Genomic DNA, 23,274 nt, shown 5'->3' on the forward strand with positions numbered 1-23,274 from the left:
TGGAAGAAAGCTATGACTCCTTGGAAGAAAAAATATGACAAACCTAGACAGCATATTAAAAAGCAGAGACATTACTTTGCTGACAAAGGTCCATCTAGTCAAAATTATGGCTTTTCCAGCAGTTGTATATGGATGTGAGAGTAGGACCGTAAAGAAGGCTGAGTGCCAAATAATCAATGCTTTCAAACTGTGTGTTGGAGAAGACTCTTGAGAGTCCCTTGTACAGCAAGGAGATCAAACCAGTCATTCCTAAACCCTGAATATTTATTGGAAGGACTGATGCTGAAGCTCCAATACTTTGGCCACCTGACGCGAAGAGCCAATTCACTGGGTAAGACCAATGCTGGGAAAGATTGAAGGCAGGAGAAGAGGCAACAGAGGATAAGATGGTTGGATGGCATCACTGACTCAATGGACGTGAGTTTAAGCAAGCTTCAGGAGATGGTGAAGGACAGGGAAGACTGGTGTGCTGCAGTCCATGGGGTCACAAAGAGTTGGAATGACTGAGCGACTGAACATCAACAAGGCTAAGCCATAATGTTTAGTAGGCTAAGTGATTAAATCAATTTTTGAATGAATATTTTAAATTTATGATGGGTTTATCAGGACATAATCACATATTAAGGAAGATCTGTGCATATTCAGAAGTTGCTATAAGAGAACAGATCTTACAAGTTCTCATCATAAGAAAAAAAATTTGTTAACTATGGAAGGTGATGGATGTTAACTAGATAACTATGGTGATCATTTTGCAATGTACACAAATATCGAACCACTGTATGCCTGAAACTAATAATAGTATATGTCAATTATATACTACAATTAAAAAACCAAGAAAATAACAACCATAGTGAGGATGTAGAGATACTGGAATCTTTGTGCACTGTTGATGGGAGTGTAAAATAGGGTAGCCACTGTGGGAAAAAAGTATGGTAGTTCCTCAAAAAGTAGAATTACCCTATGTTCCATTAACCCTTCTGGGTATACACCCAAAAGAACTGAAATCAGTCTCAAAGAGATATTATACACCCATGTTCATAGCAGCATTACTCACAGCAGGCAAAAGGTGCAAACAAACCTGGTGTCCACAACAGAAGAATGGATAAACAACGCGTGGTGTATACATGCAACGGAAGATTATTCAGCCTTAAAAAAGAAGGAAATTCTGACACACACTGTAACTAAATGACTCTTGAGGACCTTGTACTCAGTGACACAAGCCAGTCACAGAAAGACAAACACTGTATGATTCTACTTACATGAGGTAACTAAAGCAGTCACAGACTGTCTGTTGCCAGGGCTAAGCTGGGAGAGGGGCGATAAGGAGTTATTGAATGAGTAGAGTTTCAGTTTTTCAAGATGAATTCTGGAGATATGCTGAACAGGCAATGACTGCACAAAATGTCAATGTCCTTCATGTGTGCTTAAAAATGGTGAAGATGGTAAGTTTCATGTGTGTGTATTTTATCAGGATTAAAAACAAAGTTGAAAAGCCCACAATATATAAGAGAGAATCTGTTCAAAATCCAAGACTGGAAAGGGGAATCCAGTTGAACTTGGGCCACGGTAGACTGAAGATGGAGCCAAGGTCTCCCAGCCTTTTGGTTGTACCAACCCTTTAAAATAAGTAACAACAGAATGGCCTAGTGGTGGTTCTGCATGGAGCCTTTTGGCAACAATATTCTTACATGGATGCAGGTGCTAATTTAACAGGCAAAATGGAAACCTATGGTACTACTGTGCCAAGCTACAGTTTAATCTGAAGCATTAAGTTCCCATGGACCTCACAGGAGGTGGCAAAGAACTATGAAGTTTAAGGGAAATCAAATCTAAATAGCTGCCCAGGTCCAAGCAGAGAGCTCAAAGCCTGTTTGGATTTCGATAAAATAACATCACAGAGGGAGCTGTTACCAGGCCTGAGCAATTAATCTTTCTGAAAAAAGTGAGTTTGTACTTTTTCGGGGGGAGGAGTTGTGCAGCTTCTACAAAATTTGATAGTATAAATACAGTGCATTTTAATCCATGCCAATAATTAGATTCTCATACTAAAAAGGAAGTGGCTAAAACTTTCCATGGCTATCCTATCCCTACCTTTTATGGGAAAAATTCTAAAAATATATCACAATCCAGATTAGTATGAAGGGAGAGGGCATGTAAATGTAATACCAACACAAAATTGCAAATGAAATGTGCTATAATCTAAAAATGTTTCCTCCTCTATGTGTTGGTTCCTGTGGAATCCAGAAAATACTGAACTACACTACATACAAAACTATCCTTTGCCCCTTTGATTTAGGGGCAAAATGTTTATTAAATGTTGTGGTTCAGTTGCTAAGTTGTGTCTGACTCTGTGACCCCGCCCTCCATGGACTGCAGCACACCAGGCTTCCCTGTCCTTTACTATCTCTCAGAGTTTGCTATAATTCATGTCCATTGAGTCGGTAATGCTATTTAACCATCTCATCCTCTGCTGCCCTCTTCTCCTTTTGCCTTTAATCTTTCAGAGCATCAAGATCTTTTCCGAAGTTTTTAAAAATGTGTTATTTTTATCACACACATATACATAATGTAAAAATAAAATTTTTATAATAAACACTGATGTGTAAGAGCTAAATATTTGTAAAGTTTTTAACATCAAGAGAACTAAAACAGGAAAAAAACTTCTCAATAGATACAGAAACATCATTCAGCAAAATTCAATGCCTATTCATGATTGAAAACTCTCAGCAACCTAAAATAGAAGGTAATTTCCCCAATCTCATAAAGGGTTACTGACAAAAACCCTACGGCTAACACTATACTTACCGGTGAAGACTGAATGCTTTTCTCCCAAGACCAGGAACAAGACAAGGGTATCAACTCTCACTATTTCCATTCAACATCTTAAAGGCTATCCTAGTCAGTGCAATCTTGGGGGTAAATAGCAGGGAGTGGGCGGAGTATGTAGAGTGAAAAGAGGAATGTAAAACTGTCTATTTAGACAACAGATCACCTATGTAGAAAAAACTACAAAACATCTACAAAAAAGCTGAAGAATAAATGAATTCAGCAAGATCACAGGATATAAGGTGAACATGAAAAAATTCAAATATATTTTTACTCATTAGCAACAAATTATTAGATATTGAGATTTTTAAAAATTCTATTTTAACCTAACTATAAGTATTTGTGGACAAATTTAGCTAAGTATGTATAAGACCTATTGTGAAAACTATAAATTCACTGCTGAAAGAGTTTATGAATAAATGGAATAAATAGAAGATATAAATAAATGGAGAGTTATAACATGCTCATGGGTCAGAAGACTCTATTAAGATGTCAGTTCTCTCCAAGATGATTTATAGATTCAAAGGAATTCCAATCAAAAACCCAGCAGGCTTTTTTTGCAGGAAGGCTGACTCTAAAATTTAAACAGAAATGCAAATAACAGAACAACTTAGAGAAAGAACATGGAGGAATTACACTACCAATTTCAAAAATTACAACAAAGCTAAAGTAATCAAGACAGTATGTTATTGGAGTAAGAACAGACATTTAGGTCAATGGAAGAGAAAAGAGAGTCTAGAAATAGATCCACACATACACAGAAAACTGATTTTTTTAAAAAGTGCCAAGGTAATTTCAATGACAAATAGACTTTGCAATAAATGATGCTGGGACAATTGTTATATATGTGTGAAAAAATTAACCCAGACCCTTATCCCTCACTATATATTAAAAATTAATTCAAAGGTTCCAGAAGTAGGTTCCCTAAGATCCATGATTATGTTCCATAACAGTAATGTTTTCAATACCATATTGCTTTAATTGAAGAGAAGAAAGGATACTATACAAAATAATAATAAACATTAATGTTACGCAATGTTACAAAAAATCATAATGGGCTATTGGCCTAAATGTAAGGGCTAAAATCATAAAATTTCCAGAAAAAAAACATAGGAAAATATCATTACAATCTCAGAGTGGATGGAAATTTCTTACATAGCATACAAAGAGAATAAAACAGGACTTGATTAAAATTTTAGGCTTTAGCTCATCAAGAGACACTGTTAAGAAATGAAAAGGTAAGCCACAGACTGGATGAAATATTTGCAGAACACATTTCTGATAAAACAGCTATAATCAGAATAAGAACTGAGAAATGAAAATCAAAACTACCATGAGATATCACCTCACACCAGTCAGAATGGCCACTGTCAAAAAATCTACAAATAATAAATGCTGGAGAGGATGGGGAGAAAAGGGGACCCTCTGACACTGTTGGTGAGAACATATGTTGGTATATCCACTATGGAGAGCAGTATGGAGGTTCCTTGGGAAACTAAAAATTGAGCTACCAAACGATCTAGCAATCCCACTCCTGAACACATATCCAGAGAACATGGTTTGAAAGGATCACATGCACCATAATGTTCACTGCAGCACAGATTACAATAGCCAAGACAGGGAAGCAACCCCTATGTCCACCGACAGATAAAGAGGATGTGGCACATACGCACAATGGAATAAAAGAATGAAAATCAGCCACTAAAAGAAGAAATCACACTATTTGCAGCTACACAGACGGTGGACCTGGAAATAATCATGCTAAGCGAAGTCAGACAGAGAAAGACAAATACCATACGATACCACTTACATGCAGACTGTAAAAGAAATGATACATGTGAACTTGTTTACAAAACATAAACATACTCACAGACTTGGGAACAAACTTACTGTTACCAGGGGCAACTGTGGCAGGGACAGACAGACTGGGAGTTTGGGATTGGCCTGTCCTCACTACTGCCTTTAGAACAGATAACCAACAAGGACCTACTGCACGGCCCAGGGGACGCTGCTCAATATTGTACAGCAACCTAAAATGGGAAAAGAATCTGAAAAAAGAATAGATAACATATATGTATAACTGAATAACTTTGCTGTACACCTGAAACTAACACAACACTGTTAATCAACTATCTCCAATATAAAAATTTTTAAAAAGAAATGCGAAAAAAGGAAAAAATAAAAACTTATTCAAATATGGAAAGACAATTCAATTAAACATGGAATAAGATAGAAACAAGACACTTCAATAAAATACACAAATGGTAAATACACACAAAAAGATGGTCAATATCATTAGCCTTTAAGGAAATTAAAATTAAAACCATCATGAGATACCATTACATATGTACAAGAACGGTTACATAGTTAAACTTGACAATACCAAGTGTCAGTGAGGACATGGAATAACCAGAACCCTCATACACTGCTTGTAGGAATGCAACCCTGAAAAACAGCTTTGCAGTTTCTTATAAAGTTAAACACAGATATACCATATGATCCAGCAACAGTTCCTGTCTTGGGAATTTACTAAAGAAAAATGAAACAAAAGGCTGTATGCAAATGTTTATACCAGCATCATTCATAACAGTAAAAAAATGGGACAACCCAATGTCTATCAAAAATTGAATGGATAAACAAATTAGGCTTATCCACATAATAGAATACTATTCAGTAATGAATGAACGCTATGGATGACTCTCAGAAGTATTACACTAAGTGGAAGAAGCTGGACACAAAAGGACTACATATTGTATGATTTTATTTATATGAAATTCTAGAAAAGGCAAATCTATAGTGACAGAAAGCAGATGATTGGTTTTGCTAGGTGCCAATGGTGGGCAGAGAGAATGAACTACAAAGAAGCGCAAGGAAACTTTTCATATTAATTGAAATGTCCTATATTACGATTATGTGGTGGTTATACAAATACATATGTTCATCAAAACACATCAAACTGAACAGTTAAAATTAGTTAATTTTATTTTATGTAAATTATAACTTAATAAAGGTATCTTTTGAAAAAGTGTTTAAAGAAAGATTTTTACAAATATTAACCAAGTTATACACATATGTGCAACATGTACCAAATGGTAGACAACTCAACAGTGATGTCTTAGAATTTTATAAACTTGGTCTTGTCACTGCCATGCAAAAATCATTCCATGTATGATATAAAGTTTGTAACAACAACTACTACTGGTGCAAAAGAATGGAGCAGAGACAAGAATAGGATGGGACCCTATGTCTGAGGAGGTCAAACTGCATTACTGTCACCATCCAGCAAAGATCCATGACAGTGACAAGGAGAATTAGTTTGTGCTAGACATCCATCAGTTCACCATCTGGAATATCCTACTTTCGAAGTTAAACAAGAAATCTTGTCTCTTGGCAACTGATATAAGCCCTAATAGTGGCTTATAAAGCACAACTGTCCAAGTAGTGCTACAATTTTAAAAATAACAAGGAACACAAAGATGCCTTTGCAGGTCATATCACATTCAAAGATAAAGCTATCTTCCACTAGAGTGGAGAGATGAATTGTCACAGCATACAACTGTGGGATGCTGCCATATTATAACAGAACATGTAAGAGATTCACTAAAAATTCATATCTTTTAAATATATTTGACCTATTTATTACTGCTTGTCCCCACCAGAACGATGACACTCCATCATGACAGGGATTTTTGTTTTTGCTGTTCACTGCTGTATCCCTAGCACCTAGAACAATGCCAAGCATACAGTAATTGTTCAATAAACATTTGTTAAATGAATATATTATGTCTACATAGTCAGTAAATATCTATACAAATTTATTATGTCAATATAGATATCAATCACAGCTAAATGATGTAATAGCCTTTTCTTACATTTCTTTTCTTAAACAATTTCCTTGACTAGAAATTACTATCTTGTTTCTCTACTCATTTTGTTTCTAAATATCAATTCAAATATAAACTTTCAATCTACAAATAATAAATGCTGGGGAGGATGTGGAGAAAAGGGAGTACTCTCGCACTGTTGGTGAGAATGTAAAGTGGCACAGCCACTATAGAAAACAGTATAGAGATTCCTTAAAAACTAAAAATAGTTACCATATGATCCAGCAATCACACTCCTGGGCATATATCCAGAAAAAATGAAAACTTTAATTTGAAAAGATGTATGTACACCAATAGTCATAGCAACACTATTTACAACAGCCAAGACATGGAAGCAACCTAAACGTCCGTCGACACATGAATGGATAAAGATCCGGTGTGCCCAATGGATATTACTTGGCCCATAAAAAGAATGAATTTTTGCCATTTGCAGCAACGTGAATAGACATAGAAGTTATCATACCAAGTGAAGTAAGTCAGATAGAGAAAGACAATTAAATGAATTTATTCATAGAACAGACACAGGCTAACAGACACAGAAAACAAACTTATGGTTACCAAAGGTGAAGGGGGAGAAAAGGATAAATTAGGATTAACATATACACACTAGCATATTTAAAGCAGAAAAGCAACAAGGATTTACTGTATAGCACAGGGAACTATATTCAATATCTTGTAATAACCTATAATGGGAAGATAATCTGAAAAATATATATATAACTGAATCACTTTGTCATATACCTGACACTAACATGATACTGTAAATCAACTGTACTTCAATTTAAAAAAATGAACTTTCGAACAAGGAGATTTTTATTTTTCCTTTATATATTTCTTTATTCCATAAGTTTTCTATGATATATCTGTGTTTATGTGTATTCAGAATAAAAAACATTTTTAATGTTATGCATTTTTATAAAATTAGAGCTTTTGGAAAACAAGATTTAAAATGTTAATAAATACATATCTATCAATAATTACTTTAAATTTCAATGAACTAAGTGCTCCAATAAAAGATACAGAGTGGCAGGCTGGATATAAAATAAGAGCCTACAATATGTTGCCTACTGGCTTCTGGCAATGGCAATCTACTCCAGTACTCTTGCCTGGAAACTCCCATGGATGGAGGAGCCTGGTAGGCTGCAGTCCATGGGGTCCTGAAGAGTCAGACACGACTGAGCGACTTCACTTTCACTTTTCACTTTCACGCATTGGAGAAGGAAATGGCAACCCACTCCAGTGTTCTTGCCTGGAGAATCCCAGGGACGGAGGAGCCTGGTAGGCTGCCGTCTATGGGGTCACACAGAGTCGGACACGACTGAAGTGACTTAGCAGCAGCAGCAGCAGAGACCCATTTTAGGGTGAAATAAACCCATAGATTGAAAGTGAGGAATTAGAAAAAGATATATTTCATGCAAACAGAAATGACGGGAAAGCAGGGGTAGTGATATTCATATCAGACAAAAACAGACTTTAAAACAAAGGCCATTAAAAGACTTAAATATCAGATATGACACTATAAAAGTCCTAGAAGAGAACACAGGCAAAATATTCTTTGACATAAATCATAGCAATGTTTTCTCAGGTCAGTCTCCTAAGGCAATAAAAATAAAAACAAACAAGTGGGACCGAATCAATGCATTAAAAAATGAAAATACAACCTATGGAATGGGAGAAAATATTTTCAAATGATGTGACCAACAAGGGTTTAATCTCCAAAATATACCAACAGATAATATAACTCAACAACAACAAAAAACCAAATGACCCAATTTAAAAACAGACATTTCTCCAAAGAAGATAGACAGATAGCCAGACACCTGAAAAAGATGCTCAGCATCACTACTTATTAGAGAAACACCAAAGCCAAACTACAATGAGGTATCACTTCACCCTGGTCAGAATGGCTATCATTAAAAAGTCAAGAAATAACAAATGCAAGAGAGAGTGTGGAGTAAAGGGTATCTTCCTACACTGCTGGTGGGAATGTAAGTTGGTGCAACTACCATGGAAAACAGTATGGAGGTTCCTCAGAAAACTAAAATATAGAACTACCATATGATCCAGCAATTCTACTAATGGGTACTTGCACCCCATGTTCATAGCAGCCAAGACATAAGAGAATATTACTCAGCCATAAGAAGAGTGAAATTACGCCATCTGCAGCAACATGGAGGAATCTAGAAATTATTATACTAAGTGAAGTAAATCAAATATCATAAATCACTTATATGTTGAATCTAAAATATGATATAAACGAACTTACTTACAAACAGACTCACAGACATAGAAAACAAACTCATGATTACCAAATGGGAAAGATGAGAGGATAAATTAGGAGTTTGGGATTAGCAGATAAAACTACAATACATAAAACAGATAAAGAACAAAGATTTATTGTACAGCACAGAGAATTATTAGGTTGGTATAGAAGTAACTGCAGTTTTGCACTGTTGAACTTTGCCGTTTGATATTGGAATACATTCTTAAGTAAATGTGGTTATGTTATACATCATTTTAATGTGCATTTCTTGCTTTAAGTTTTTTGCTAATGATTTACTGAAGTGGAAGTGAAAGTGTCAGTCACTTGGTCATTTCTGACTCTTTGTGACTCCATAGAATGTAGCCTGCCAGGCTCCTCTGTCCAGGGAATTCTCCAGGCAAGAATGCTGGAGTGGGTGGCCTTTTCCTTCTTCAATCTTCCTGATCCAGGGATTGAACCTGGGTCTCCGCATTGTAAGCAGATTCCTTACTGTCTGAGCTACCAGGCAAGAATTCTTGCCTGGAGAATTCCCTGGACAGAGGAGTCTGGCGGGCTACAGTCCATGGTGTTGCAGAGTTGGACACGACTGAGCAACTTTCACTTTCAGTTTTCAGTGACTTATTATTTGGGTTTTTTTTTTTCTATTTATTTTAGACTATAGAAATGATATAAGACAAAAAGCAAATTTGAGCAAATTTTTCATTTGAGTTCAAAATGGGTTGTAAAGCAGTAGAGACAACTTGAAACATCAACAACCAACTGAGAGCAAGTCAGTTACTAAACCACAATTCCTCTGCACATGTTTTTTATCTGGAAAACTCTCCATCCATTTCTCTATAAATCTAACCTGTCTTCAACCCAATCTCCCCAATGAAGAATCCTTTATAATACTGATTAATCTTAACCCTCTGATCCATTTTGACTCCCAAGAAAACTCTAAAAATCCCTTTAATGGCAGGAAATACTATCTTTTTATTTCTATTATAGAACATTCAATAAATGCTTAATTTGTTGAACCTGATAAATTTCAATGAGACTGAAGAACCTTAAGGATACAAAATTAATGTAAAGCTTAAAAGAAATATATCCATATATGCATATTATATGCATAAAACCTACCAACAGTGTCTGTCCTTGGGAAATGAAGAAATGCCCCGATATAACTATGGTGAGAACAAGATGCCCAGATTCTTCACTGGAGTCAAAAACCTTGAAAAAGAAAGAGAAAAACGTATTTAAGATGTTTCTGTTAGTTAGTTTTGATAGTTAAAACCAAACTATCTTCTTACTTTCATCTTCCAAACTAAATGTTCCCTTTCCCTCATTTAATCTGTAATCATTCCCCTATAGTTTTAAGTTTCTCCTCGTACAGGAGTTAAAAACCAAACTTTTTAAAAAATATAACTAAAACCAATATTTTAAAACAACAATACTAAATCAGGAATTGAGAGATATGGAGCCTGAGTCAACCACTTTTGAGTTACATTTTAATAAATCATTATCTCTGAGCCTGAATTTCCTTTCTGTAACATGGGAATAATACCTTACAAGTTGTTGTCAGACTACAGAGTCTGTTTCTTAAGCCATATACTCCATTTTCATAACCCCTCAAAATCTGGTGTTTTTCTTGAGATGGGATTTAATTTGTAATGTCACTTGGCAAAACTCTGTTAGCCTTTGCCCTGCTTCATTTTGTATTCCAGGGCCAAATCTGCCCATTACTCCAGGTATCTCTTGACTTCCTACTTTTGCATTCCAGTCCCCAATAATGAAAAGAACATCTTTTTGGGTGTTAGTTCTAGAAGGTTGTGTAGGTCTTCATAGAACCATTCACCTTCAGCTTCTTCAGCATTACTGTTCAGGGGATAGACTTGGATTACTGAGAAACTGAATGGTTTGCCTTGGAAATGAACAGAGATCTTCTGTCGCTTTTGAGATTGCATCCAAGTACTGCATTTTGGGCTCTTTTGTTTACTATGATGGCTACTCCATTTCTTCTAAGGGATTCTTGCCCACAGTAGTAGATATAATGGTCATCTGAGTTAAATTCATCCATTCCAGTCCATTTTAGTTCACTGATTCCTAAAACGTCGATGTTCCCTCTTCCCATCTGTTTGACCACTTCCAATCTGCCTTGATTCATGGACCTAACATTCCAGGTTCCTATGCAATATTGTTCTTTATAGCATCGGACTTTATTTCCATCACCAGTCACACCCACAACTGGGTGTTGTTTTTGCTTTGGCTCCATCTCTTCATTCTTTCTGGAGTTATTTCTCCACCGATCTCCAGTAGTATATTGGACACCTACCAACCTGGGGAGTTCACCTTTCAGTGTCCTATTTTTTTGCCTTTTCATGCTGTTCATGGGTTCTCAAGGCAAGAATACTGAAGTGGTTTGCCATTTCCTTCTCCAGGGGACCACGTTTTGTCAGAACTCTCTACCATGACCCATCCATCTTGGGTGGCCTTACCAGGTATGGCTCATAGTTTCATTGAATTAGACAAGGCTGTGATCCATGTGGTCAGTTTGGTTAGTTTTCTATGATTGTGATTTTAATTCTGTATACCCTCTGATGGATAAGGATAAGAGGCTTATGGAAACTTCCTGATGGGAGAGACTGAAGGGGAAAATTAGACTTTTCTCTAATTCACTTTAAATTCCAAATTTAAAAATCGAGTAACATTCTGGATGCCAAAGAAGGTATGCTAAACCCTGCACTATTTCCCTCAGTGGTTGTTATTCAGCCTCTTTCCCAATATTAGGAATTCGGTTATCTGTACAATGCTCTTCCATCATAGTTTAAACAGACTACCTTGTAATTTTCATGAACACTTAAAACAGCAAGGATAGCTAGCAATCAAGCATAGCTATTGAAACTGGAGCCTGAAACAAATTCTTTGGGAGGCAATATTCTAACATGACAGTTAAACATTTTTTTTAAAGAACTATAACATATGTCCCAAAAAGTGCTCAACACTTAAATGAACAGTTCAATGACGGATGATAAAGAAAACACCATGTTGAGATGGTGGCTCAGATGGTAAAGTCTGCCTGCAATGCAGGAGATGTGGGTTTGATCCCTGGGTGGGGAAGATCCCCTGGAAAATCCCATGGAAGGAGGAGCCTTGCAGGCTACAGTCCACGGGATCACAAACAGTTGGACATGACTGAGCAACTAACACACACATACATCCAGAAATTACTCTAGTGCTATCTCCCAATCACTACCTTCTCCCTCCTCCCCCTAAGATAATATTTATCCTGACTTCTAACACCATGGTTTGGTTTTATTTATATGAATGGAATCATAAAGAATTCTTTTATGTCTAGCTTCATCCATTTTGCATGTACCTGAGTTCATTATCATTACTGTAAAATACCATTCTATGACTATATCACAATTTATTTTTCTTTATTCTATTGATGAATATTGTTTTCCAGTGTAAATCTACTGCAAATAAGGCTGTTTAGAACATTTTTATATATGTTTCTTGTTGGACAGAAACACTCATTTATGGCGATGACAATTCTTTCCAAATAATTTTATCATTTTTTTCTCCCCTGACCTTCAAACTTTTACATCTTTTTTATTTGGCTGTGCCATGTGGCATGTAGGATCTTAGCTCCCCAAGCAGTAGGAATCATAGAGTCTTAACCACTGGATCACCAGGGATGTCTCCAAACTTTTACACGTAATTGGTACTTAACAGTCCGTCATCTCAAAATTAACAGCCCTTAACTTGACATCCAAATCTTCCCATTCATTCAATATTCACAAATTGTCAAGCAAGTGGCATCTGTTGCCTGTCACCAGAAGTAGAAGGCCAAACACTTCTGCTCACTGTATCGTGGTACTGGAGTCACAATGGAAAACAACAGTCAAACAGTGGAGGAAACAGTATCTGATCAAGCTCAGTACTGGAGGCTGGTTCCCCCATGGCCAGCAAATCCCTCTAGGCGGCCATGGAGGGCAGCTGGCCGGTACTCACCCGTCATGGCTGTAGCACAACGACTCCTCCTTCTCTCCCCAGGGGACAGATACAGCAGTGCAGCTAGTGCAGCTGGCCAGCTGCCATATGATGCTTAAGCAGAACTTAGAAGCACAGGCTGTGAGGACTCTATCTCTTGCTAAGTAAGTGTTCCAGGTCCAAGGCCCACTCTTTGTAGCCAAAAGGGGAGGTTGCAAGGCTGCAGGCACAAGACATCTACCATGGACCAGACTGCTGTAGGTTTCTGACTCCCACAGTTTTCCCACCTCCTACCTCAGAATATAATTCTATACTTCCATTTTGTTAGGTCAAACTGTGGAATCATTCTTGAATCCTGTACTTTTTGCATACCCACATCCAAGAACAAGTCCTTCAAAATATGCAGAATCTAACCACTTCTCACAAGTCTGGTCTGAGTTAGCATCATCTCTAGCTGGATTATTATAATAACCTCCTAACTGGCTTTCCAGTTTCTATTCTTGCTCTCCCCTTCCAACACATTTTATTCTCATTAAAGTAGCCAGAGTGGTCCTTTTTTTGGCAAGGAATACAGACTTTATTCAGCAGGCCAGGGATCCAAGAAGATGGCAGACTAATGTCCTAAAGTACCATCTTCCAGAGTGATCCTTTTAAAACCTAAGTCAGGTCATGTCATTTCTAGTTCAAAAGCCAATAGCAGCTTTCCATTTCTTTCAGAGACTCAGGCAAGGTGCTCCACAATCTAGCCCTCCATTACCTCACTGCTCTCATGTCACTTTGGCCATGCTGCTCTGGCTGCACTGGCCTCTTTGCTGCTTCTTGAACCTGCTAGACATATTAATGATTATAAAGCTCAGGGATTTTACAATTACTGTTCTATCTGAAATTGTCTCATCCTAGATCCACATGACTCATTCTTTGATCTTTTTCAGGCCTTTGCTTAAATATCATATTTCCAAGTAACATCTTTCCTGACCATCCTACCAAAAACTGCCAACAACTCCTGGCCCCGTTATCCAAATCAGGTATTGCTGCTGCTGCTGCTAAGTCATGTCAGTCATGTCTGACTCTGTATGACCCCATAGATGGCAGCCCACCAGGCTCCCCCGTCCCTGGGATTCTCCAGGCAAGAACACTGGAGTGGGTTGCCATTTCCTTCTCCAATGCATGAAAGTGAAAAGTGAAAGTGAAGTCACTCAGTCCTGTCCAACTCTTAGCAACCCCATGGACTGCAGCCCACCAGGCTCCTCAGTCCATGGGATTTTCCAGGCAAGAGTACTGGAGTGGGGTGCCATTGCCTTCTCCAAAATCGGGTATTAGGTTGGTGCAAAAGTAATTGCAGTTTTGCACAGTTGAACTTTACCATTTGATACTGCAATACATTCGTAAATGTGATTATATTATACATCATTTTAATGCACATTTATCACTATGTTTTTTGCTAAAGACTTATTACTTACTGTTCATTTTATATTTATTTTAAAACTAAGGAAATGATGTTAGACAAAAAGTAAATTCAAGCGATTTTCTTATTTGCGCTCAAAATTGGTCATAAAGCAGTGGGGACAACTTACAACATCAACAAAGCATTTGGCCCAGGAACTGCTACAGAATGTACAGTGCAGTGGTGGTTCAAGAAGTTTTGCAAAGATGAGAGCCTTGAAGATCAGGAGTGCAGGGACCGGCCATCAGAAGTTGACAGTGACCAATTGAGAGAATCATAGAAGCTGATCCTCTTACAACTACACAAGAAGTTGCTGAAGAACTCAACGTCAACCATTCTCCAGTCATTAGACATTTGAAGCAAATTGGAAAGGTGAAAAAGCTTGGTAAGTGGGTGCCTCGTGAGCGCACTGAAAATCAAAATAATCATCATTTTGAAGTGTCATCTTCTCTTATTCTACACAATAACAATGACCCATTTCTCAATTGGATTGTAATGTGTGATGAAAAGTAGATTTTATATGACAACCGGCAATGACCAGCTCAGTGGCTGGACTAAGTAGAAGTTCCAAAGTATTTCCCAAAGCCAAACTTGAACCATAAAAGACTGGGGTCACTGTTTGGTGGTCTGCTGCCAGTCTGATCTACTACAGACTGAATTCTGAATCCTGGCGAAACCATAATATCTGAGAGGTATGCTCAGCAAATTGATGAGATACACCGAAAACTGCAATGCCTGCAGCTGGCACTGGTCAACAGAACAAGTCCAATTCTTCTCCACGACTATGCCCAATCACACCAATTCTTAGCAATTCTGTTATTTTTTTTTTGTATTTACTTATTTATGTCTACATATCTTCTTTAAAAGTAGATGGATATAAGGGATTAAAAACAATATTTAACGAATCCAAAATAAGAAGAATATAAAAGGAAGAACAACTGGGACAAAAACAAAGAAAATACCAAGACTACTTATACCTAACCCTCTCAATGACCACATTAAATGTAAATGGTTTAGACATTTCAATAAAAGACAATCTGACAACAGGATGAGAAGACAAGGCACAACTATATATGAATATAAACATATAAGAAACAAAAGGGTGAGAAAAATACACACTGCTAACACTGTGGTGTTGGGGAAGGCTCTTGAGAGTCCCTTGGACTACAAGGAGATCCAACCAGTCCATCCTAAAGGAGATCAGTCCTGGGTGTTCACTGGAAGGACTGATGTTGAAGCTGAAATTCCAATACTTTGGCCACCTGATGCAAAGAGCTCACTCATTTGAAAAGACCCTGATGCTGGGAAAGATTGAGGGCAGGAGGAGAAAGGGACGACAGAGGATGAGATGGTTGGATGGCATCACCAACTCAATGGACATGAGTTTGGGTAGGCTCCGGGAGTTGGTGATGGACAGGGAGGCCTAGCGTGCTGCAGTTCATGGGGTTGCAAAGAGTCAGACACGACTGAGCTACTGAACTGAACTGAATACTAGTCAAAAGAAAGCAGGAATAGCTATATTAATTTCAGGCAAGATCATCAAAAGGTATAAAAAAGATCATCTCATAATGATAATGAGTCAATTAATCAAGAGACATAATTATCCTAAACATTTACATCACCAATAAGAACTTAAAAATACATGAAGCAGGCAAGGTTCTGCCTACACAGGCCATTGCTGTGCAGAGACAGCAAGGGATGCCACCATCATCATGTCTGACCAGAAGGCAAAATCTTCAATTGAGGACTTGGGGGATAAGAAGAGAGGAGAACATATTAAACTCAAAGTTACTGGACAGGATAGCAGTGAGATTCACTTCAAAGTGAAAAATGATGACATATCTCAAGAAACTCAAAGAAGCAACTGTCAAAGACAGGGAATTCACATAATTCAACCAGGTTTCTCTTTGAAGGCCAGAGCACTGGTGATAATCATACTCCAAAAGACCTGGGATTGAAGGGAGAAGATGTGATTTAAGTTTATCAGGAACAAACAGGGGGTCATTCAATGGTTTAGATATTCTTTTTATTTTTTTTCCCTTAATCCTTTTTTATTTTTTAAAATAGTGCTTCTATAATGTGGTGTTTAAACCAGAATTGAAAACTGGCACCCCTTCTCTGTAAGATATCTAGTAATTTGAATTCTAGTGCCTATTATTTGTTATTGCTTGTTTTCATTGTGTTGATCTGGTGATCAAACCTCATGCATGCATGCTCAGTCATGTCTAACTACTCTGCAACTCCATGGACCGTAGCCCCCCAGGCTCCTCTGTCCTTGGAATTTTCCAGGCAAGAATACTGGAATGGCTTGCCATTTCCCACTTCAGGGGATATTCCTGACCCAAGGACAGAACCAATGTCTCCTGCACTGGCAGGCGGATTCTTTACCACTGCACCACCGGGGAAGCCCGATCAAAGCTCAGCCCCCCTCACACTGCACTCTCCCTTTTAAAAACCGTATGTGTGCACAGAGGCCACCTTTCCCAGAACTGTGGATTTGCAGGCTTGTGATAAATAAGATCAACTATTGCAAGTGTTATATAATGACTTTCCAATCAGTCCTGCAGCATGTGACTGCTTCACTCCCAGTCTAAGACTTTCAGTGGGAGATGGAAGTCTTTCAGAGAACTGAACTGTGGGAAAATGACCTTTCCTTAACTTGAAGCTACCTTTAATATCTGAGAAAGAAAGAAAGTGAAGTTGCTCAGTCGTGTCCGACTCTTTGTGACCCCATGGACTGTAGCCTACCAGACTCCTCCGTCCATGGAATTTTCCAGGCAAAAATGTGGGTTACCATTTCCTTCTCCAAGGTAACATCTGAGGGTCTGGACCCAAAGAAGTGGAATACCAGGTTGGCATCAAGATGACAGAGGTGGTGAGAATAACGACTAACTCCAAAGATGGCTTCACTGAAAGAAAGCATCTTAAGATGAAAGAAAAATCTTGTCAAAAGATCCCAGAAAAGTTCTAATTTTCATTAGCAGTTGAAGTTATTCATGCAGAAGTATATACAACAGAACACTTTATTTATACTTTTTGGCCTGGGATACATAGGTTTTAAATGGACATCATCTGTACCAGCTTCATTAAAATAAAACAAAATATTTGTAAAAAACCATAAAAATACATGAAACAATAATTGATAGAACTGTAAGGAAAAGTAAACAAATCCACAATTACAGTCAGATTTCAACACCCACTCTCAATAACTGACAAGTACACAGAAAATTAGCAAGCATATTGTAGACTTGAACAACACTACCAACCAACATGACCTGACTGACATTTACACAACACTCCACTCAATACCAATAGGCTTGGCCTGGTAGCTCGGCTGATAAAGAATCTGCCTGCAATGTCAGAGACCCTGGTTCAATTCTTGGGTCGGGAAGATCTCGTGGAGAAGGGATAGGCTACCCACTCCAGTATTCTTGTACTTCTTTGGTGGCTCAAATAGTAAAGAATCCGCCTGCAATGTGGGAGACCTGGGTTTGATTCCTGGGTTGGGATGATCCCCCTGAAGAGGGCATGGCAACCCACTCCAATATTCTTACCTGGAGAATCTCCATGGGCAGAGGAGCCTGGCAGGCTACAGTCCATGGGGTTACAAAGAGTCAGACATGACAGTGACTAAGCACAGCAGCGCACCACTCAATATCAGCAAAATATATTTTCTTCTCAAGTGAACACAGAGCATTTATAACATAGACCAAACTCTGGGCTATAAGACAAGTCTTAGTAAATTTTAAAGTATGTTCTCTGAGCAAAAATTAAGTTAGAAATCAGAAACAGAAAGATCTCTGAAAAGGTTCCCAAATATTTTGGAACTAGACAATGTACTTCTAAATACTATAAAGTTGGACTATAAGCTGAGCGCCGAACAATTGATGCTTTTGAACTGTGGTGTTGGTGAAGACTCTTGAGAATCTCTTGGACTGCAAGGAGATCCAACCAGTCCATCCTAAAGGAAATCAGTTCTGTATATTCACTGGAAGCACTGATGCTGAAGCTGAAACTCCAATACTTTGCCTACCTGATGTGAAGAACTGACTCATTGGAAAAGACCCTGATACTGGGATTGAAGGCAGGAGGAGAAGGGGACAACAGAGGATGAGATGGTTGGATGGCATCACTGACTTGATGGACATGAGTTTGAGCAAGCTCCGAGAGTTGGTGATGGACAGGGAAGCCTGGTGTGCTGCAGTCCATGGGGTCCCAAAGAGTGGGACACGACTGAGTGACTGAACTGAACTTCTAAACAACCCATGGGTAAATAAGAAATTAAGAGAGAAATTAGGAAGTATTCTGAACTGAATGTAATTCACCATGTTAATAAACTAAAAAAGAAAAATCATAGGATGACTGCTCAATAAATGAAAGAATGTACAAAAGACATTTGACAATATTCAGTATCCATTCGTGAATTAAAAAAAAAAAATCAGCAAACCAGGAATAGAAGGAACTTCCTCAAGTTGATGAAGGGCATTTATGAAAAAACTACAGTTACCATCATGCTTAACAGTGAAGGACTAAAAGCTTTCTCTCTAAGATAAGGGACAAGAATATCACCACTTCTATTTGACACTATACTGGAAGTTCTAACCACTGAAATTAGGCAAGAAAAAGAAATAAAAAGCACTCAGACTAGAAAGATGAAAACTGTCTTAACTATCTTAATTCACAGATAACAAGATCATTTATATAGAAAATCCAATTCCCTAGAACTAACAAATGAATTTTAGAACAACTGCAGGATACAAGATCAATAAATGAAAACTAAATATATACAAACTAGTAAAGAACAACTGGAATCTGGGATTTTAAAACATCAAAATTTACAACAGCATGAAAAATATGAACTAGTTAGGTATTAATATAAATATTACAAAAGGAGTAAAAGATCTATAAGCTGAAAACTGACAGAAATTTAATATACAGTAAATATATGGAGAGAGACACTTTGTTTACAGGTAGGAAAATTTAATATTGTTAAATGCTGTCAAATGCTGACATAGGCAGAATAATAATCCCCACCAAAGCTTCCTGACATTATCTCTGGAATCTGTAAATATCTTATCTTACATGGCAAAGGGGACTTTGCAGATGTGATTAAGTTAAGGATCTAGAGACAAGAAAGTATTCTGGATTTTCCAGATGGGCCCAACGGAATCCTAAGGGTCCCTATAAGGGAAAGAAGGAGGCAGAAGAGTCAAGAGTCAGAGAAGGAAACCTGTCTGCTGGCTTTGAAAATGGAAGGATAGTAGAAGTCAAGGAACTCAGGTGGCCTCTAGAAGCTGGAACAGGGAAGAAATAGTCTCCCCTAAAGCCTCCAGAAGAAATGCGGCCCTGCTGACACCCTAATTTTAACCTTTTAAGACCTGTTTTAGACTTCTGACCTCCAGAACTATAAGCAAAGCATTAGCAAACTAAGTTTGGGTTGTTTTTTTTTTTTTTAAGTCACTAAGTCTGTGGCAATTTGTTACAGCAATAATAAAATTTTAAATTCTTTTGAAGAAATTAACAAGCTGATTCTAGAATTCATGTGGAAACCCAAGGATCCAAAGAAGAGGCCATAAACCAAGTGTTTAGGTCAGTCAGCTAACATTAACAACGAACCCACTATGTATTGCTCTCTCTTATAAGTGTTTGGGAAAGAAAAAAAACATAGAAAGGAATGTCCTTGACCGCTTCATTGATTCATTTGCTCATTCAACAAATATTTACTGGGCACCTAACGGATGCTCAGAAGCATTTTTTTAGATGGGCTACATCACTGAACAAAACATTAGCTGCCCTCATGGATCTAATGCGGGATGAGATGCAAGACAAGGTACAGACAACAGTAAACAATAAATCAGTGGCATACCAAGAGCGGGATGGTGAGAGCAGTCACCCTGGTGCAGGCAATAAGGGAATGCTTTGTTGAGAATTTATAAACAATAGCTGAACTCACTAAAAAGCAGCTGCTCTTTATTACCACCCAGTGCTAGCAATTCTAATCAATGTCACTGATGAAATACCCTTCCCCGAAAAAAATCTTTTGTTGATCTAAGTTCTAAACAACTGCTGAGTTTAAATAATATATACTGCTGAGTTTAACCCTAAGATTCAAGTTTTCAGATTTTTATTATTTATTCTTTAATAAACTTTGTTTCCTACATAGACATTCACCTGGAAAACTCCCAATTATAAAGTTGGCACACATATATGCAGACTTAACCACATATATCTGCTTCAAGAGACTCTCACAAGGCTTTGATATACTTCAAGCTTGCTGCAAAGTTCTTGTCTCAAATGCTTTCTTAGGATGCACTTCATTTCAACCCTGTGGTACAACATTCTTCTACATTTAAATCATAGATTCAAACTAAACAATGACAGCACAGGGATTATAAAGACTAGGAAACAGAACTTGAGTTACTAGAAAGCTGTCATTTCATCTCTGGCATTTATATTTGTGTTTAAAATTTTAAAACAACCGAAGTGCAAGCAACAAGATGGAATGTTTTTGTTTGGCAACTGCAAATTTTAGTTCACACTCAAAATATTTTACTAAATTTGAATAATACTTTTAATATTAAAATACTATTCTTTTAAAACTGTTAAATGTTTCCAAACTAAATAACAAAAAGAGAATAAAACATATCAGCAATTTTATCATTAGTTGCCTAAATTGTACCTGTGGAGATTTTCAGTTTTACTTTTTAAAATCACTTCTCAAAGAAATTAATTACATAAAATATCAGCCTCTAACCAAAGAAGCAAAGTTCAAACATTTAGCTGTTCAATAGATATAAAAACAAATGGCTAAGCATTTGTGCTTTTTTTTCCTGCCTTGTGCTATAGTGTGCATTTCCTTTTCCTTAGTTATCTTACTGCCATGCTTATAATAATGAATCTCAATCAAAGAATTTTTGCTGTTTGCATAATAATAAATTTTATTTATGAAATTTTTGTGAAAATAATTTCATCATTTAGGAAAGTGTTAAAAATTATCCACTTTGGGCTTCAGATGTTCTAGACACACCACTGAACATAATAAGTAAATTATCCGGTATATAAGAAAGCGCTAGGCACTAGAGAACAAACAAAGCAGGGTATGAGGTGAGGGGTTGTAAAGACAGGGCATGGATGTTACAATATAAATAGGGTAGTCAATGTGGGCATCACTGAGGTGAAGCTTGAGCAAAGACTTGAAGGTTTCTGGGGATTCCACAGTTACTATTTTTCATACAATTTGCAATATTTCATCTAAAAGATACTTAGAGTATGCTGAGCTTAAAAATGTCTAATCTAAGACTTCTAAGAGGTTCAAGAAAAAAAATAATTTGATTGCATTCCTGCAGTCTTCCCTTCCCAAACCCAACCCAAACACCAATTACCTTTCCTTGAGCAGTTATTAAAATCGGCATCCAAGTGGGCTATAAGGGTGGGCTGAGGTCTCAGAATCCAGATGAAAGGAGCTGGTGTGTTTTCCCCCTTGTTGAGAGTGGAGACCCAAGCCTAAGCAAGCAGCCAGAGGGCAAAGGCAGGAATGCCCCAGTTCTTGGGAGACAGCTTAACCCATAGACATTGGTCAATTACGCCAGGAAGATCAGCTTGTGTATTCTGAAATTCCGAGTGCTCTCCCAGCCTTAAGGAGTCATAGTGGAGCTGGGCAACTTACTCAGCTGAGTCCTTTGTACTCCTCTACAGAAGACCTAGAAGGTGAGACTCATGCACTTTCCAACACTTAACATTTAAGGTATATTGGGCTTGAGCCCCAAAGGTAAGAAGAGGCATAAGCTAAGGAAAATAACAACATATCAAATAGGCTAAAGAGACAGAGAACAAACAGAAAACACAGAACATGTGGCTCCTAGCAGTTAAAAAAAAAAAAAAACCACAGGAGATCAACAACAACTTGAGCCAAAAAATAATTATTATTATAAATAACATTTAATGAGCCTTGGAGCCAAAAACATGCTTTACAAATATAAAAATTCAGTAGCTTAACTGAAGAACTGGATGGACAGTCTGAACGATCAAGTAGGAGAAATATTCAGAAACACAGAGCATAACTACAAAGAGGAAGAAATCACATGGACAAGATAATGTGGACCAAAGACTCAGCCACAGGAGAACAAATCTTAAAAACAGGAGCTAAAGTAGAAGAAGAGAAACAGATGGAGTAAATGCAATGATAGCAGAACAATTACTTACTTCTGTTTCATTGACTATGCTACAGCCTTTGACTGTATGGATCACAACAAACTGTGGAAAATTCTGAAAGAGATGGGAATACCAGACCACCTGACCTGCCTCCTAAGAAATGTATATGCAGGTCAAGAAGCACCAGAACTGGACATGGAACAACAGACTGGTTCCAAATTGGGAAAGCAGTACATCAGGGCTGTATACTGTCACCCTGCTTATTTAACTTATATGCAGAGTACATCATGAGAAACGCTGGGCTGGAGGAAGCACAAGCTGAAAACAAGACTGCAGGGAGAAATATCAATAACCAGAAATACAAAGATGACACCACCCTTATGGCAGAAAGTGAAGAGGAACTAAACAGCCTCTTGATAAAAGTGAGAGGAGAGTGAAAAAGCTGGCTTAAAACTCAACATTGAGAAAACGAAGATCATGGCATCTGGTTCCATCACTTCATAGCAAATAGATGGGGAAACAACGGAAACAGTGACAGACTATTTTCTTGGGCTCCAAAATCACTGCAGATGGTGACTGCAGCCATGAAATTAAAAGACACTTGCTCCTTGAAAGAAAAGCCGTGACCAACCTAGATAGCATATTAAAAAGCAGAGACATTACTTTGCTGACAAAGGTCTTATAGTCAAAGCTATGGTTTTTCCAATAGTCAGGTATGGATGTGACATTTGAAC

At 37.6% G+C, this 23,274-nt stretch overlaps 1 protein-coding gene and 1 pseudogene across 8 annotated transcripts in view; one reads left to right on the top strand and one right to left on the bottom strand.

The window, feature by feature from the left end:
- Positions 1-23,274, bottom strand: part of REC114 (REC114 meiotic recombination protein) — a 194,127-nt gene that overhangs the window by 80,160 nt on the left and 90,693 nt on the right. For 7 of the 8 annotated variants that reach the window (XM_086322602.1, XM_086322601.1, XM_086322605.1 and 4 more), the window contains exon 2: positions 10,093-10,182. In XM_086322602.1, coding sequence (XP_086178728.1) covers positions 10,093-10,182 — 90 coding nt within the window. Of the gene's footprint in view, positions 1-10,092; positions 10,183-12,966; positions 13,145-23,274 lie in introns of those variants that run through there. The other variant, XM_086322608.1, reaches the window with a different exon arrangement.
- LOC147365209 (small ubiquitin-related modifier 1-like) lies at positions 16,007-16,406 on the top strand (annotated as a pseudogene).

This window comes from Bos grunniens, chromosome 10 (genome assembly GCF_055505025.1).
Source record: "Bos grunniens cultivar Pamir isolate PY7600 chromosome 10, Bosgru_T2T1.0, whole genome shotgun sequence".
NCBI classification, from domain to species: Eukaryota; Metazoa; Chordata; class Mammalia; order Artiodactyla; family Bovidae; genus Bos; species Bos grunniens.